Raw genomic sequence first — 17,519 nt, 5'->3', positions numbered from 1 at the left:
CGTTTCTGCACCACAGCCCCTCAACTTGGTGTCTTCGTGATCCCCTCCAACTCTCGGCATAAAACTTCCTATCGTTCGCGGGTCGCATCCCATGGAAAGATGGCCCATTCGGGTTCTGAGTTTGAAACTCGCGATGTATGCGATTTGTAGGATTAATCTAAAGAAGCCGTTGGAGAGGATCCTCACCGAAACAGGGCTTCGTCAAATACGCCCCTTCTAATCCGACGCAGGGTGGGCGTGTGAGCGAGCGAGTGAGCGCGAGATAGACGAGCGTCGAGAAGAACGACAGAGAGAGGTCGGAGGTGAGGAAGAAAGAGGGTTCTCGCACCTGCTCTCAAATTCAGCCTTCGATTCGACGAGGAATTCGTAGCCGGAGCAGGAGATTGCGCGCCCGTTCGTGAGATTCGTCGGAGCTAGGGTTTACTGGGCGGAAGGGAAGGCGCTTCCGGTCATCTTTAAACGTCGATGAGAGCCAGAAGATACGGGTGGGATTTCGGCTCCGGACGCTGAAGGGGCAACATTTTGTCTCCGGATGGAGGGTGGTGGAAGCTTAGCCGCTCTGCCTTTGGTACGTACTTGGCTTCTGTCGTTTTAGTATTGATTCGTTAGGTTTGCTGATGATAGGTGAGTATATCGGTTAGGGTGCGTCTTCGGTGGCATAATAGAGTTAGGTCATTTGTGCACTCGAATTGATCCGTCTTCTGCGGGAATTTTTATCTTGCTGCCTTTTTTGTTCTATGGTTCCTGAAAGTTGGACCTTTGCTACCAATTTTGCACATTGGTCTTACTTCAGTGTTTTTTTTCAGTCACTCTCTTGCGCCATCAATATCGTTTTGGAATTTTCTTGTCCGTTTCTACTCGCCATTCATGTCAATGAAATTTGTTCGCCATAGTTTCTGTGTATCTTGGATGCTGGCATTGTCTTTGAATCATAGGTACCCCTTTTGTATGTTGTACGCTTGATCCAATATGATCATGCTGAATCATATCCAAAACAACTCTTTTAAGGGAAATGATGTTTGAATAAACATGCTGTCTCATTCTTTCCAAAAATCAGTTCTTTTCTGAGGCACAACGTTGAATACAATTATGTTAATTGGTGAGTATATTTTCGTGTCAATTACGCCTTGGTTGCTACTTGCAAGCAATCTTGTAATCCTGTTTAACTTCTTAAATTTATTTGTCTGTGACTCTGTGCATATCCTGACACGTTCTGTTGGATAATTGAGTTGCTTATCTGCAGTGAATTATCCTTAACGTCTGCTAATATTCCCTTAAATCATATTTGCTTAGAATAACGGGCACTACCACTGTCTCTTTAATTCCGAATAACACTTCTTAAATATTCCTCAGATGAATATATATCTTATGACAAAATGAAAATGTGCTGTAATCCTAACCTCAATCAATATAAGATTTCAATTAACCAAGATTGTAATTCATTTCAACTAAAATTTAGTGTGTTCCAATGCTTTTATGCTAAATTGTTAGTGTATGATGTGTTTCTCTAGATTCATTGTTAGTAGTTGTATAGTTTGATCTGAAATTCTGTGAAGTTTAGAGAGCGTTTGGTTTCTATTTTCATTTTCTGAAAAACGCACGTTTTTCTTTTTTTTAGAAAATGACTTTTAGACATTCTCTATTTTCCCATAAAATGATATATCCTTTTCTAGAAAACAAATGTGGAAATTGCCAACCAAACAATATTTTTTATTTTCTCAGAAAATGAAAATAGAAATTTTACAAACCAAATGCTGCCTTAGCTTGTTGGATAAGATTTTCTTTTAAAGTTTAGCTTGCAGGAAAGTTTTTTATTAGTGTGCAATGATGATTCAAGGCTAATCTTACTATGGGACACGGGATGGTTGCAGCTAACTCCAGATACTTTTTCTTATAATTGGAATCTTCCTATACATTTTTTTTTGTCAAGAATAATGTTCCCTTCATCTTCCATTTTTAGCTTGGCTTCCTTGTACTACTAGAATGCCTTGGTAGGTTATATAGGATATTTAATGTGTTCACATACGGTGATTCATATTACTGTTGTAAATTTTTTGTGATAATAATGTTGAATGTGAATGTTGCAACATCATATGAGTGTGATATAGCATTTTAATGTTTGGTTACAATTTTTTTTTTTTGCTAAACATGAAGCTAGTTGCCAAGGAGGGCTTTTAATTCCAGTTCTGAAACTGTTAGATAAATGGAGGGATAATATATTTTTGCCCTGGCTCCTAGGTTTCACATCATTGTTAACTCTGTATGTATGTGCGCACACATCCTTGCGTCAGCACGTGTGTCTTATGGTTGTTTCTATTTCTTTAATTTTTTCCATACACCCTCATTTTAAATGGTTATACTACTTATATTCTCATACTTAACTTCCATCTTTGTGTATGTGTGTTTATTTTTTATCCTGTGAATATGGCCTTGGGTTTATAATAAACACGCTAGATCATTGCAGGGGTTTATCCATGGATTGTGATGATAGTGACTTTCAGAGCCAGAACTTTCATCTAATTGGAGAGGATAATGATGGGTTTCCCCAAAGCTTACAGTCATATGATCCTCCAAAATTTGATATTGACGATCATTTTCAATCTCATTTAAGGTTTGATAGTTTAGCTGAATCACGACTTTTTCTTGGCATTCAAGGTGAAGAAAACAATTGGATCGAAGAGTTCTCTCCTAGACATAGTACTGCAGAATTTGGCTCAAGTGCCTTGCAGACTTGTTCCATTGCTGGGAACGACGTTTGGTCTGATACTCCATCTGAATTGCCGCGGATGCCAGTAAAATCTATTAGAGATAATGAGGTAAACACACAAAACATGAATACAGAGTCAGAAATACATCCAAAAGAAGACTCTGCTAAAAATATTCTGGGGTTGAGTGATGATATAGCTAGAACCAACCAGCATGGAGTTTCTCTTCACACTCCCATTTGTGAAAATTCTGATTCTGTCTCGAATATAAATTTATCTGACCAAAAGTATCATGCTGTTGGGGAGGTGGTTGACTCAGAATTCACTGCTAATGTAGAATTAACATCTTCATCGGTTGAGGTACCTAAAGCATGTTTGGTTTCTGGTGAGCTTGTTGAGGTGGTTCAAAGCAAGGACCTATTGGATAATTCACTTCAAACTCCCATTTGTGAAGATTCTGTTTCTGTCTTGAATATAAATTTATCTGACCAAAAGTATCATGCTGTCGGGGAGGTGGTTGACTCAGAATTCACTGCTAATGTAGAATTAACTTCATCAGTTGAGGTACCTAAAGTATGTTTGGTTTCTGGCGAGCTTCTTGAGGTGGTTCAGAGCAAGGACCTATTGGATAATTCATCAGTGATTAGTTCATTTGATGACTGTGCTAGTGCTGTAAACAGAAGTCTTGACATGAGTGCAACTTCTGTTCCCAGCAACAGTCAGAATTGCTCCTTGGCTTTACTCACCGATGCTGCAAGTACCGAAACAGGTAAACTGGGAAACTCATTATTAACAGAGCCAAAGAAAGAAGATTGCCATACCATTAATGTGAATAAGAACTCAGAATCTTCACAGTCTGAAAACAAGCAGAGTGAAACATTTTCTATTGTACATGGTGAACACAGACTGAATGAACACAGTTCTCTGGACCAGGCTCTCAATAATGATGTTTGTGCTGTTAAGGATTCTTCAGGAATGGTTCCACCGATAGATTCTCTGGTGTTGGAAAATGAAGGGTCTCATGATAATGTGCTCTCAGAGAACTCTGATGGACTGCTGCAAGCTATTGCTTACCAAGTGAAATCTTTGAACAAAGACTTGAAGGCAGAGGATAAAAGATCAACTAATACTGCTCAGTTACCATCTTTGGCAAAGGATGCTGGAGAGAATTTTGTTGACGCTGTCACTGAGAAGAGAACCGAGCTTTCTGATATAGCAGCAGGACTTATTACTTCTCCTGCTTTATTGCTTGTGGAAAGTCAACCATTTTGTTCTGGGGAACAGAGAGATCTTGATAAGTCCAAAAGAGTAATTGGTGACAAAAAATGGAAGATAGACTTTTCATCTACAGTAGACACTGAAATAACTGCAGTTGAAGATGATACTGGTTCACAGATTCATACTTTAACTACCCATAACTTGGATATTTTGCAGAGAGCAAAGAATGGTGACAATAAATCCTTAAAAGATTTTACTGAAAAGTTGGATGCCTCAGAACAAACTGTTGCCAATCAACCTTCTGCTTTACTGGAGGGTGCAGAAAATATGACCTCTTCCTCTAATGAGGAATTAGATCCAATATCTGAGACTGCTTGTTTGGTTGCTGAATCAACTGTCGATAACATTAGTCATTTAGAGGAAAAGGATGAATCTACCCAATCGGTCGGTTCAAATGACAATAAACTTAAGGATCACTCTCCCATTACTGAGATTACACAATTATCGTCATCTGAAACACAGGACCATGGTGTGTTGATGGATAGTGATGAGATATCAATCAAGGACCAAGCAGGTAACATATTTGTATGGTATTTTTTGCTTTAATCTTATAATTTAAATTTTAATCAGGAAAAAAAAGAAGACATTTGAGCTTATGCCTGTGTTATCCTGTATCTATTCCTCATTCAGAAGTTATTAATTTTCTTTCCTTGAGCAATTCAGAGAATACCCAGCTGCTACACTCTGAGGTTGAAGTGATAATAGAAGAGAAAGAAATCATATTGTCATCCTCTCCTGATTTGCATTCAGATGGGAAAGATGCACAGGCCACTTCCTTGTCAGATGTGAATTTTAGCACAAACAGTGAGAAAGTAGGAGGATTCCATGTGATGGCTGATTCAGATGCGAAGGGTCCATCAGTTGAGATTTTTTCTGATGAACAGGGTACCTTATCTGCTACCATGCTGTGATATTTTCTGTTAGTTAATTTCAACTTCTGAAGAGGATCCCACTTCTAATTTAAACTTAAACATTTACATTACTCTGGATTCTTAAGAATACCCTTTATGTTCATCTATAGCTACATTCTGTTATCATTTGCATGATGGAGTTAGATTATTTAAGCTTTGAGTATGTATATATTTATATGATTTATACTTATACTTCTCACAAGGCATAAAGGGGTGATATCATACTGTATCATTTTAATTCAAATGCCTTTCTCCAGTATCAGAGTTTTTTTTTTCGTGGTTTCACTTTTCAAACCAAAAAGGTTCCATGGGATTTTAAGTTGGTACAAGTATACAAACATGTTGTTGGGTGCCAATTCTCTAGCTGAGTCTTGTTTTCATGAAAGTATAACTTCCCCTGCTCAATCATGTTGGTAATTTTGGTTAAATTCCCTTTCATATGATTAGAGTTGGCTTCACATGATTTGGATTCTGATTGAAAATAACCTAAGACCCATGTTTCTGATGTATACAAGTTGAATATATTCGACATGCGAGGTTTCTGCTAGATGGGAAATGATTTGGAGTTTATTTTTGGAATACCATATTGCATGTTGTGTAGCTAATGTCTCTCCTCACTAGTTATAAGGTTTTGTGGTGAGATTTCTAAACCTTGTAGCAAATGTCCATACAGATGATGAGTACATTGTTTTTAACAGAAACTACCAAAAATGATGAAGTTCAGGTGGCTTTTTCAGATGGGGCATTTTCTCTTTCCACTTGCAAAAGCACAGAGCAAGAAGATGCAAATTTAGCTCCAACAAATCATTCTGACAAGCCAAAACATACTGATATAGAATGTGAGTATACTTCTCATTATCTCTGTTGTCGGTAGAGATTCTTTTTTTAGCTTACTTCACATGGATTGTCTAGACATACAGAAGGTCTCTAACCTTGTATTAATATTATATTGCGCAAATGGAAGAGTTAAAATATTAGTTTATTGCTCTGTAAAGTATCTCTAGAATCCTTTGAATTTGGAAGTACATGTATCTGTTAGAAATTCTGCCTGCGTATGCAACATGGCATTTTATCAACAGTCAACCATCAAAACTTTTTGGATCTTTTATGTTGTATTATTCATGTTTAGTTACACATATTGTGATGCCATCTAGTTAGGTCATTAATATGTTATCTTCTGAAATTGTTCTCAGTTGATTGCCCTACAGAGAGTTTCTACTTTCTACAATCCTTCAAATTTTCACACATACATAAATGTCGTTAGTGTACAACATCCAACAGTCAACACCATTAGCATGTTTCATGTGCTTATAGCATGTCTTTTGTGTGATCTAGTTATTTAGTTGCTCAATAAGTTATAATGCCATATTGTTACATCAACTATCTATCTTTTTAAAAAGGTCAGATGAGTGAAGTTCACATAATATCTTTTCTTTGTTTTTGTTTTGACACAATATTACATAATAACAATAATCTTTTGCATGTTATCATGCTATAGCCTTGTAGATGCTCATATTACTTCATACATGCACGTAGATATGCAATTTAGTATGCTCCATTGAAAGCCAGTGTTTACTATCCAAAAATGTATTTGCAGTTGATACGTCAAATATTGGTACAAATGTCCTTTCTCAGTTGCCTTTGCCTGAAGGTAATCTAGAGTCCTCCTCCTTTGATCCTCAAGGTGGAAAGGCAAGTTCATATGATACAAATTGTGGTTCACCTACTGTTATTAGTTGCAAAGAATGGAACCTTGAGGAAAGGAATAGCACACAGTATAGAGAAAGGAATAGTTTGTTGCAAAATTTTGCAGGCCCTTCGTTAGAGGCACCAAAGTTTGATATCTTTAAAGGCACTGTTCAAGATCCCAAAATGAGTACTTTTGGTGATGATGGAAACTTCACGTTCATAGTACCCCTATGTAAAAATGATACCCCAGAAGACTGCAACAAGGCTCAGGAATTTGCCAATACGACTCAGCTCTTAGAACAGTCTCAGGTGACCATTTAAAACCACACACATTTGAATTTCCATTTCAAGTCACTGCAGTTGGTAAGATCTACAACTAATTCTAGCTTCTTTTTCTCGTGTGTAGATTTCTGCAGAAATTTCTCAGGAACATTCAAGTGACACTGTAAAAGAAACTACTATCAATCCAAGCATGAGTGTGGAAAACAAAAGGAATCAAGCATCTGCTCGTGCAACTAAGAAGGCCGGTATTTCAAAAGGGGATGCAAATGAGAAGTCACAAGAAAAACATTCTAAAGGAAGCAAAAGGACACCGCGTAGTACATCTAGTAGAGCCTTAAGAAACAAAATTAGCAAAGATGATGTGCAGCAATGTACTATGAAATCTTCCTGTTCTCCAAATGTTCAAACATCTAATCTGCCGGATATGAGCACATCAGCTACTCCGCTATTTCATCAGCCTTTCACAGATTTACAACAAGTACAATTGCGGGCTCAGATTTTTGTTTATGGATCTCTCATGTGAGTTGCAGATGCTTCATTATCATTTGTTTCTTTATTATTTAAGTATCCTATACTTTATTATTTGATTTAGCTAATTATATTTGTATTATTTTACTTATTTCAGACAAGGAGTCCTGCCAGATGAGGCTTGCATGTTACCAGCCTTCGGAGGAACTGGTTAGTGTTCTCAAACATTTATAAATCTTTCTTATTCATTTTTGACTGATGTGAACTTTCTTGCTGTCTTAGATGGAGGAAGGAGCTTATGGGAGAAAACATGGCGTGTTGCTTCAGAAAGGTTTCATAACAAGAAATCACTGACCAGCAGTTCAGGTACCATTTACTTTCTCATTCATGTGGTTTTCAATTGCATCATTATAAGTTAAAAAGTTTTTGACAAAATTGTTACTATTTTGACTTCAGAACAAGGTGTCAGCTGCAGCCCTCTCTCAAGCAAGGCTCTTAATTCCTCTGCTGGTAGGAGGGACAGCAAGACCCCAATTGCAGCAACAAAAAGTTCCATTGTTTCTTTCCAATCACCATTCCAGAATTCATCTAAGGATGTTTTACCCTCGAATATCACAAGAGGCACCTACTTAGATTCCAATCAATCTTCCCTTCCTCTACATTCATATCAGACTTCGCAGATGAGGCAGTACTTGACCAACTCTACATCTTGGTTTTCTCCAAGTCCTCATCATGCTTCGTGGGTTGTTCCATCACAAGGTTCACCTTTTGATTCAACTGCACATCATTCTTCTGCAATAGCTTCTGAAACATCTCAAGTAACACCTGCAAGAGACACTTCTAAATTTCGTGCAGCAAATATGCAGCTTACCTCTTCAAGCGCTTTGCTGCCTCGTCAAGATACTCCAAGTATTTCTGCAGTATTGTCAAGTGAGGTTCAAAATAAGGAAGCTACTCCTGTAGGAAATAAAAGCACTTCTACTAGGGAGAAGTCCAGAAAGAGGAAAAAGATTTCTTCATTGGAGGAGCCTCTGTTGAATATTTCTACTCCCCAACCTCAACTAGATTCTGCTTCTGCCACTTATGTCACTAGTAATCTACCTAGTTGTTCATCCCTTCCTCGATTGTCTAGTTCTCTAAGTCCCAGTACATCTGTTGGTTTTATTTCAACTACATCTCAAGCACCAGCTGTCCCTTACTACCAAATATTGGGGAATAGTTCTCAACAGAATATCTTCTCAAAAGAGACCTGTACTCATATTGAGCAGTCAAAGGTGCAAGCTGACATTGCTTCTGCTTCTGCTGCTGCTGCTATTAAGCACAGCCAAACTATTTGGGAACAGATGACTGCTCAAAAATCAGGCCTTCCATTGGAGGTTGAAGGGAAGCTTGTCTCTGCAGCTGTTGCTGCTGCAGCAGCTGCTTCTGTAGCAAAGGCAGCTGCAGAAGTTGCTAAGGTTGCATCCGAGGCTACAATGCAGGCTAAGATGATGGCAGATGAGGCAGTTAATTCTTCATATGCTGAAAATGGTACTCAAAGCACTGAAAGTAACCTTGATATTGGGAAAAGTTTGCTTACCTCTTCAGGTAAGGATAACATTAATGGTCTTTCAGTCATTTCTGCTGCACGAGAGGCTACAAGGAGGAGGGTAGAAGCATCCTCTGCAGCCATGAAGAGGGCTGAGAACTTGGATGCCATACTAAAAGCTGCAGAAATGGCTGCAGAAGCTGTGTCCCAAGTTGGAACCATCATTGCAATGGGGGACCCCCTACCATTCTCAATAAGTGAAATAGTAGAAGCTGGATCTGATGTTTACTGGAAACGACATCGTAAGACTAAAATTGGGGCTGAATCAAATTTACAGCCCAAGAAGAATTTAGGTCTGCATATAGCAAGTGACCATGAGTTATACACAGAACAACAAGCTGAACTGCTATCAGATCATAATAAGATAAAAGATTCTATTATTGAAAGGTCTCCTGGTAACCTGAAGTCCATATCATCAGAAGAACATTATGAAGGTGAGCTACTTGTGAACTTTCACAAAGTGTTGCAATTGTTTGGGGCATATTTTTTTACTTGTTTAGATTCACCTATGTAACAACAACAATCAAGCTTTATCCCACTAGGTGGGGTTGGATAAAAATAGTTTAATGGATCCATTTATTGAACATTTGCCATAGTTTTAATGCTGGTCGGCAACCTAACTCAACTCTCCTCCTTTTTCCGGGCTTAGGATCGGTCATGATTGGTTCGTCTTGTTTAGATTCACCTATATATTGATTTATATGGGCTTGTCAGGGCATGAGTTACAAGGCAGAGAAAAGATTGTTTCAACCGGAAGAGGTCCTACACAAGGAAGTACCATTCAGACAGGCTCCCATGTTGAGGTACAAATTCAGGGAAAGAATCTTCCAAGCTGGGAATGTTTAGATTATCGACTTATTTTCTCTATTTTTTTAATATTAAAAATATTTAATATCTCTATTAAATAAAAGCTTCAAATCATCTCATTTCTTCTCATGTATTGACTGATATTTATAAATTGGTCAAAATGTGATGTTCATGGTGGCTTTCAAGTTAAGGAATGGGCCTGTTTTACTTTAAACCCTCAAATAGTTTACCCTATTGGTTACTTCCTATTGACATATGCAAGCTGGAAGGTTTATAAAACCTCAAATGGAAGCTTGATTTTGGTGAATTGGAAAATTATTTATTTAAGAAATTGGATTTATCCTTCTTGTTGACACCAATACATTGTTAATAACCTTAGCTTGAATTCAGCATGATGAGCTGTTTATGATGAAAAATGTCATTATGCATTGGAATAACATTCAAATCAGATGATATTGTTAGCTTGATAGGGGTCCTTTGGAGTATTAAGTTGTCAGTACACTTGAAGTATCATTTTTTTTTTTTGGTAGAATCCATGTGCGTTAAATTATCAGCCCACCTTGCATGTTTAACAGTCCCTGAGTCTCTAGCTTTTTAAAAAGATATTAAAAATACCTAATACCTCTATTTAATAAGGTCTTCAAATTATCTCATTTCTTCTCTTGTATTGGCTCTGAGACTCATATGTTGGTCAAAGTATGGTTCTAGTATTGTGGATTTCAAGATAAGGAATGGACTATTTTACCTCACAAACGCCCAAATAGCTAACCCTTTTGTTTACTTCCTACTGATATATGGAAGCTGGAAGATTTACAAGGCCTCAAATTGAAGCTTGTTTTTGGTGACTTGGCAGATTGTTTATTGAACAAATTGGACTTATTGTTGTAATTAAGTCAGAGGTATTGTTAATCACCATAACTTGAATTTAACATAATTAACTGTTTTTCAGATTGCTTGTTCGCTAATCTAATTGGCAATCTTGTTTAGCAGTCCTCAAGTATTAGATTAGGATTAGGTGGTACAACCACTGACATTGCCTGCATGCCTGTCTTCTTGAAACCTGGATTTTACAGATGTAACCTACTTTAAGATGAGATTTACTTTGTTGAAGCCACCTTTTTTGAAAATACATTTCCATTTTTTTAAAAAACACTAGACCAAATACTACAGGTTGTAGCTGAAGGTGGTCTTCAAGGAGCTTGGTTTTCTGCATTTGTCCTTGATATCAAAGATGGTAAAGCATATGTGCAGTACAAGGATCTTCCTTCTGATGAAGGTAAAGGATTGTTACTTGTGAAACTGAAGAAGCCAAATTATTGATATAATATTTTTGAATTATCAAACTGGTCACTCTATTATCTAAAACGTTACTTTTTTTACCATCGTCATCCACATGAAAAAAAAATCTAGATACAGCTGGTTTATAAAAGAAAGGAAATTTAATTTTGAGTATAATTTAGAGTATCTGATGATAATCTTTAAGTTTTATTTGACAGTAAAATTTTTTTTTAGTAATTAAAGCTTGTATTTCAATAACTCCAATTCAGGTCATGAGAAGCTCAAGGAGTGGATACCACTTGAATCCAAAGGTGACCAACCTCCCAGAATACGTGCACCACATAACATAATGGTAGGTATACCAGAGGGAACAAGGAAGCGGAGGAGAGGGACTCTAAGTAATTTCAATTGGGCAGTCGGTGACAGGGTAGATGCATGGATGTGTGATCGGTGAGCTTAATTTGTATTTCATTTTATTTTTTTATTTAGAAAAATTGCGAATTGAAATGTTTATTCATTAAAATATCCACATCAACAATCCATATTAGTCTTTAACTTTTGAACCAGCTGCATGGTTCTTAGCCCTCCATTGAAAGTATCATAGCAAATATTTATAGTGTTGTTGATATCTCAACCAACTACTGTTCTGTGCCCTACTTGTTCTATTACCAACTATTATATGAAATGAACATATGCTTTAACTAAATATCGTTGCTGAGCGGTTTTCCCATATAAACTGCAAAGAGACGTTGCAGACACAGTGGGTACTTTTCCTTAGATTTTGGCTTTCTTTGGTTTACTTTTCTCCGTGCTTAATAGTTCACCTACCAGGTCTTTATGAGTACTACTAAATCTATTTTTGATCTAGTCGTTCCTAGTGCTGCTTTGTCATATATGGCAATCATGAAGTAACTGTGTGTGCTTGTTGTACATTCAGTTGGTGGGAAGGTGTTGTCACTGATAAGAATCCAGATGATGAAACCAAATTAACTGTACACTTTTCAGGTATGTTTGTATATCAATTGTGATGTTTTCCTACCTTTTTCTTTTGGTTGAATCCACTTGCTTATAAAGAAGGCAACATATATCATTTAATAGTGTAATGATACATGGTGGCACTCTGGTAAGGGTTGGTTAGTTATAAACAAACACATATTTCAAATATCAGTTACTAAGTAATTGTTAAGGATGTAAAATACATAAATTGATCTCTTTTCTACTGATTCAAAATTTTAAAACAAGTGGTTAGTCAATCATCTTTTAAAGGATATTGGAGAAGAGTAGGATAATATCAGAGCAGAGTAAGAGGTCCACATTTTAAGTTCTACCTAAAAATCTCATCAATTAATGCGTTTATGCCAATCTGAAGTATATCCATCCAAATACAAAGTGTGAGTGCTAAAATATATAAATATATAAATTTGTCGCTTTCTTAAGAGCTTGAGATTTTGGAATAAGTAATAGCCAATTAACTTTAACAGTAAATAAATTAATTTATGAATTCTTATCCTGATTCACAAGTCTTGCTGTTAAATAAAAAAAATTTGGTTGTTACTTAATGAAGCACTTAGCTGTAACTTAAGCCTGAATTTCATGTGGAGTGTGGACCATTGCCTTGATAGGTGATACATTTTGATCAGCATAGGTGGTTCTAAATGGCTGTATACATATGTATGTACCCTTGTGTTCCATGGAGCTCTTTCCAAGTAATTCTGCACTGGAATCCATAGGTTTCTTTTCCTTATTTTTTCTATGTTGCTGGGCTACAACAAGGTACATTGGCATCTGTCCATATATTGGAACACTACATAGAAGTTCCTGTTACTTAAATGACATTTATGCACTTCCAATTCATTCTGCGATTGGTTGTTGAACCTTTATTATTCTTTAATATTTATCTGAACTAGTGCATTTATTTAACCATCCTTGTCTATTATTCTAACTGCAATTTCCATATCTTAGTGATTTTTAGAAAAAAGAATTTACATACATGTGTGCTATAATTTATACATTTGTTTACTAGTCGTCGTTTCTCTTCTCTCTCTCTTTGATTGGCCATTTGGATCTGGCTATTCTGTTCACTGTTTACTGCAGGGTCCGATTTGTCAGTTGTTCGAGCTTGGAACTTACGGCCGTCACTTATTTGGGAAGATGGCCAATGGATAGAATGGTCTCGTGCGAAAGAAAAGGTTGCTCTTGAAACATATGAGGTATTTTCTTTTAACCTTTATTAGCAATACCTTCTCTTTGTTTTTTTCCCTTTTCCTTTTATTCCACTGCCAGCTTCTAAGCATTTGCCCTCCTTTAAGTTTGTCTGATTTTTTTTTTTGTGTTTGAAATCTGTTTTACTATTATCCTGCAATAGGGTGATACACCCCAGGAGAAACGTCAAAAGCTTTGGCGATTAGATGACAAAAGTAAAGAAGAAATAATTGAAGGAGGATTGAATACTCACACAGGTGACTCAAGCAAGCTGGAAGAGACAAACCCACTTAATTTGTCAGCAAAGGATGTAATGTTTTCCATGGGGAAGAATGTTGGTGAGGGAAATAATGACGATGCATTTAAGGTAAAACGAGCAGGCCTTCAGAAAGATAGATCTAAGGTGGTATTTGGTGTTCCTAAGCCTGGGAAGAAACGGAAGTTTATGGAGGTTAGCAAACACTACACAGCTGATAAGACTGAAAAGGCAGCTGAAAGGAGTGATTCCATGAAGTTTGCAAAATATTTGATTCCCCAAGCATCACAGTCATGGAGGAACAGCTCAAAACAAGAGACAAAAGGAAAGCAAACCACCAACCTGAACACCAGAGTGCTTAAATCTTTGAGGTCACAGAATGTTCAGGCTAAGAGTACTGTAGATAAGGATAAACTGGTCAACAGTGCCTCTGTCTCAAATGGAGTAGAAGTGAGTCTTAAAACTTCTTTTAGCACAGGAGAGAAGAAGGATTCAATGGAAATTGGTTCTCTTCCGCATATCATTGGTAAAGTAGATGTTGCAGTCCTAGAGCCTTCTGCTCAGCCTGTTCAAGGTATTCCAGCATCTAAGAAGAAATCCTCTTCTCTTGAGGTTGAAATGGGGGAGAAAGAAAAGGGTTCATCTGGTGTAGAATTGACTTCCAGATCCGAAGTTCAAGGTTTGGAAAATATTGGAAAAAGATCTGATGTTATTGAACCCCGAAGATCCAATCGTAGAATTCAGCCGACATCAAGAGTGAGCTTTCTAATTTACTTTTTTTATTGTACGTATACAGTTTCTTTGTCTGTTTCATTTAGTATATAATTGAAGCATTGCTTTCTTGACTTCTGAGAACATGTTATAGTGATAAGTGCTAGCTGGGCAACTACGCAGGAATGTTACCCTCGAATTTTCCTTGGTAGCTGTCTAGGTACATGCCCCATGCCATTGTACCTATCACATAAACAAGCACATCCTAGTATTTGTATAATGTGTGCCATATTTTTCTGCATTGTATAATAGTTGAGTTTTGTTAGCAATGACTTGATGACTCACAAATTAGTACATAATAATTGTTCCATGGTATCTTAGGATTCCCTATGGCTAATCTTAAATAGGAAAAATAAATAGCTTGCGATCCACCAACAAGCACTGTTTTTTATATTTGGAATAGTAGATACTAAATTCACAAATTTTTTAGTTACAAAATAAGTGTGTTTCATTTCAAATTGGATTTCAATGTACCTATATCATTAGGTTGTCCTCTAGAACTCTGCTTATATGCACTACATGCATCTCATCCCTATTTTAGATGACCGATAGTAACAGTGTCAGTTACCTTATAATACAAATTGCAATTGACAATTAGTATTCTTTTTCTGAAGTTTCACTTTTCCTTGAGAAAAAAATAACAGTATGATTCTACTAATACTATCTTGAGGTGCTATCACAAATGTCTAACGCCAGAACTTGCAGTGTCTCAATTAATAGGGAATATTTGGGAGATCCCATGTTGTGTGCCATTGCTTCCAAATTGATAGGTTTTCTGCTAAGTCAATGCTATTACTATATGCAGTTACTGGAGGGATTGCAAAGCTCTCTGCTCATATCCAAGATTCCCAATTTTTCACATGATAAAGGCACCAAGAACTTGCATAAAGGCGGACCATCTTCTAGAGGTAACTTTTCTTCTTAAGAAAAAGGTGCATTTATCCTTATCCAATCTGACTTGCGAGTATTTAAATTCTCCATTTTTTTTTCAGGTCCGAGTCAGATAAATCGCAGATAGCTTCCTTACTGATGTATTTCAGTTCACATAGAAATTTCCAGCGCCACTATGACAGAATTAAATCTAGGGTTCGTGTACATAAATGCTATCCCAAGATTGCAATATGAAAAGACTTTCTCGGATGATAGATGGTGTAAGAAACCTTTTTTTTTGTCAGATGACTAGGTGTATAATGCCATAGGTTCAAAGTTAATTATGCTCTTTATCAAGAGCCTAAACGTATTAATTCTCAAATTATGATTGTACGCGTCAAGTTATTGAATTTCTTGCTGCTTTTGCTAGAATTGTGCAGATTATTGTTATTATTTATTTTATACGCTGCTGGATGCAACAGAATCCATAGAGATTAGTGTAGTGATCTGTCTTTTCTTTGTGGGGTACGTCGCCAATTTGCGAGATGGTTGTAGGTTGATTTATTGTGCCTTTTCGATTGAAATTGAATGTCTATGCATCCATCATTTGAAGCAGTTCATTGTTTTCCTGTTTTCCACTTTTGATTGATAAATGTTGATAGAAGTTTATGCCCATTTTCCGTTCGATTCATAAATCCATTGATCCATCTACTTGTGGAGACGGATCATTTGAGTATGGCCCAAGTGTTTCGCATTTTACCGTTGTAATAACTCTTATTTTGATAGTGTGGCGGGCCCGACTAGACATGCGGAGTGTGCCTGCCAGACATGATCCGGTGGAACTTGATAAGCTTATCTTCTACATGGATCTCGATCCACAGCCAATCGGATCCCGAGAGAACAGGTTCGATAACATCCCAACCCGACCCGATATATACCATTTTCTCCTGCCATTAACATAAACCCTAGCGTCCTTCCGCTCAGGAATCTCTCTCTCGGCCGATTTCGTTAGTTTCTTCCAATGGCTTCGAGGTGCGCGGGATCCCTGCGTCGCATCATTCCTCTGTCTCCTCTCCGTTCATTAGGTCTCCGATCGCGACCCGCCTCTCCGTCTCCTTCCTTCTCCGCCGGCGCAGCGGCTCCCAGCCCAACCCGCCGATTTTCGTCTCTCTCGAGGTTAGTTGCTTGTTTGTTGGTATTAGCTCTGGGTATCGTAATTTTATTTGTTGGGATTTATTATGACGAAGGATTCCTGTGGAATTGGGGAGTTGCGTGGAGTCATTGCTCCCTTTGCACAGCGCGGTGGCGGCAGCCAGACTGACTTCACGTCTGAGCACGACGACCCATGGCGGTCGGGCTCTCTCACAGGGTATCCTCTGCCGCACTACTCCCGGACTCTAGTGCCGTGTTGTTGTTCTCGTACTGTTTGAAGTTATCTGTGAGTAGCTTTGCTGCGATTTCTTTCTCGCTTATCATCGAAGATTCTTGGATGCAAGTTTAGCTAATGGTTTTGACGATGGCTATGCCTTTTGGTGCTTTTGACGTTTGGTGCAAAAATTATAACAATTCAGCAGTCAAACAACCTATACTTATACTATTCCGATAACCAGACAACCTCTATTTCCATGAGTCAGAGATGAATGCCCATACTGCTACTATTTTTTTTTTTTAATTTTATGCAAATTAATGGGGGGCATGCAATATGCCCAAACTATGCCACTGCAAATACCTGCATGAAGTTACGTTTTTCTCAAAAAACAACTTGTGTTGTAAATTGATGAAATGGATTTTGCATATTGCATCACATTCTCCTTGACTACAATATTTTTAATTTAATTTGAAATTTTAATCTACCAAAATGCCGTTGAACATATAAGCCCAATTAATTATAAAGATGATTTTGTAAGTGAATAAAGTTGAAAAATAAATTGATTGTGCCTTTATTGTAAAGATTTTAATGGTAAGCTTTGGACCCATGATGTGAAATGCTGCCAGACTTCTTAACCAAAGAGTGGGTTTAATTTCTGATTCCGATGTAGTGGAAGATTGTTCTTTTTTGGTCTGATGTGGCACATCGAAGTCTATGTTGAGAACCAGAAATTGGATGTTTTATTGAGGGACATCTATTAAACTTTTATTGCTAAAGCTTTTCTCTAGATGGACTGCAGACACTCAGAAATTTTTTAAATATTTTAATTTTAGATGATATATGTATTTGTTGTGTAAAAGCTGCCAATTAATCTTAGTTTTGTTGTTCTTTAGTTTAAGTTGTTGCCAGTGATTATGTGAGTAACTTGAGTTTAAAATGTCATTTTGAGTTGGGCTATTGATGCCTGCATGAATGAGTTATACAGCTTATTTTGTTGCCTATGCTGAGCTCTAACTGAGTTGCAACCGGAAAAGAATGGAAAAAT

The 17,519-nt window shown here is 37.2% G+C and overlaps 1 protein-coding gene across 5 annotated transcripts; it reads left to right on the top strand.

Moving 5' to 3' along the window:
- Nucleotides 1-208: 208 nt before the first annotated feature.
- On the top strand, nt 209-15,534 carry LOC122021230. Of its 5 annotated transcripts, none has more exons than XM_042579325.1 (18): nt 209-568; nt 2,465-4,497; nt 4,647-4,868; nt 5,632-5,733; nt 6,492-6,892; nt 6,990-7,384; nt 7,491-7,543; nt 7,616-7,699; nt 7,790-9,355; nt 9,636-9,724; nt 10,899-11,004; nt 11,276-11,456; nt 11,944-12,011; nt 13,101-13,216; nt 13,372-14,248; nt 14,330-14,395; nt 15,041-15,143; nt 15,228-15,534. In XM_042579325.1, the coding sequence occupies exons 2-17, from the start codon at nt 2,475-2,477 to the stop codon at nt 15,097-15,099; spliced, it is 6,408 nt and encodes a 2,135-aa protein (XP_042435259.1). In that variant the 5' UTR covers nt 209-568; nt 2,465-2,474; the 3' UTR covers nt 15,100-15,143; nt 15,228-15,534. The 5 variants fall into 5 exon arrangements, 4 of the variants coding, with proteins under 4 accessions (XP_042435259.1, XP_042435257.1, XP_042435258.1 ...); XM_042579323.1 differs by having other exon boundaries at nt 5,593-5,733; XR_006122478.1 differs by lacking the exon at nt 15,228-15,534 and having other exon boundaries at nt 210-568; nt 5,593-5,733; nt 13,372-14,220; nt 15,041-15,108.
- The last annotated feature ends 1,985 nt before the right edge of the window (nt 15,535-17,519 follow it).

Source organism: Zingiber officinale, chromosome 9A, assembly GCF_018446385.1.
Source record: "Zingiber officinale cultivar Zhangliang chromosome 9A, Zo_v1.1, whole genome shotgun sequence".
Classification (NCBI taxonomy): Eukaryota; Viridiplantae; Streptophyta; class Magnoliopsida; order Zingiberales; family Zingiberaceae; genus Zingiber; species Zingiber officinale.
Note: the sequence above shows the minus strand (reverse complement) of the source record. Positions and strands in the feature narration are given on the sequence as shown.

Bases quoted from the DNA above. Each gene is read 5' to 3' on its own strand.
- LOC122021230 (XM_042579323.1), top strand. From the start codon at position 2,475: ATGGATTGTGATGATAGTGACTTTCAGAGCCAGAACTTTCATCTAATT. The intron at 5,734-6,491 runs GTGAGTATACTT...ATGTATTTGCAG, and splicing joins AAAACATACTGATATAGAAT to TTGATACGTCAAATATTGGT. The intron at 9,356-9,635 runs GTGAGCTACTTG...TGGGCTTGTCAG, and splicing joins ATCAGAAGAACATTATGAAG to GGCATGAGTTACAAGGCAGA.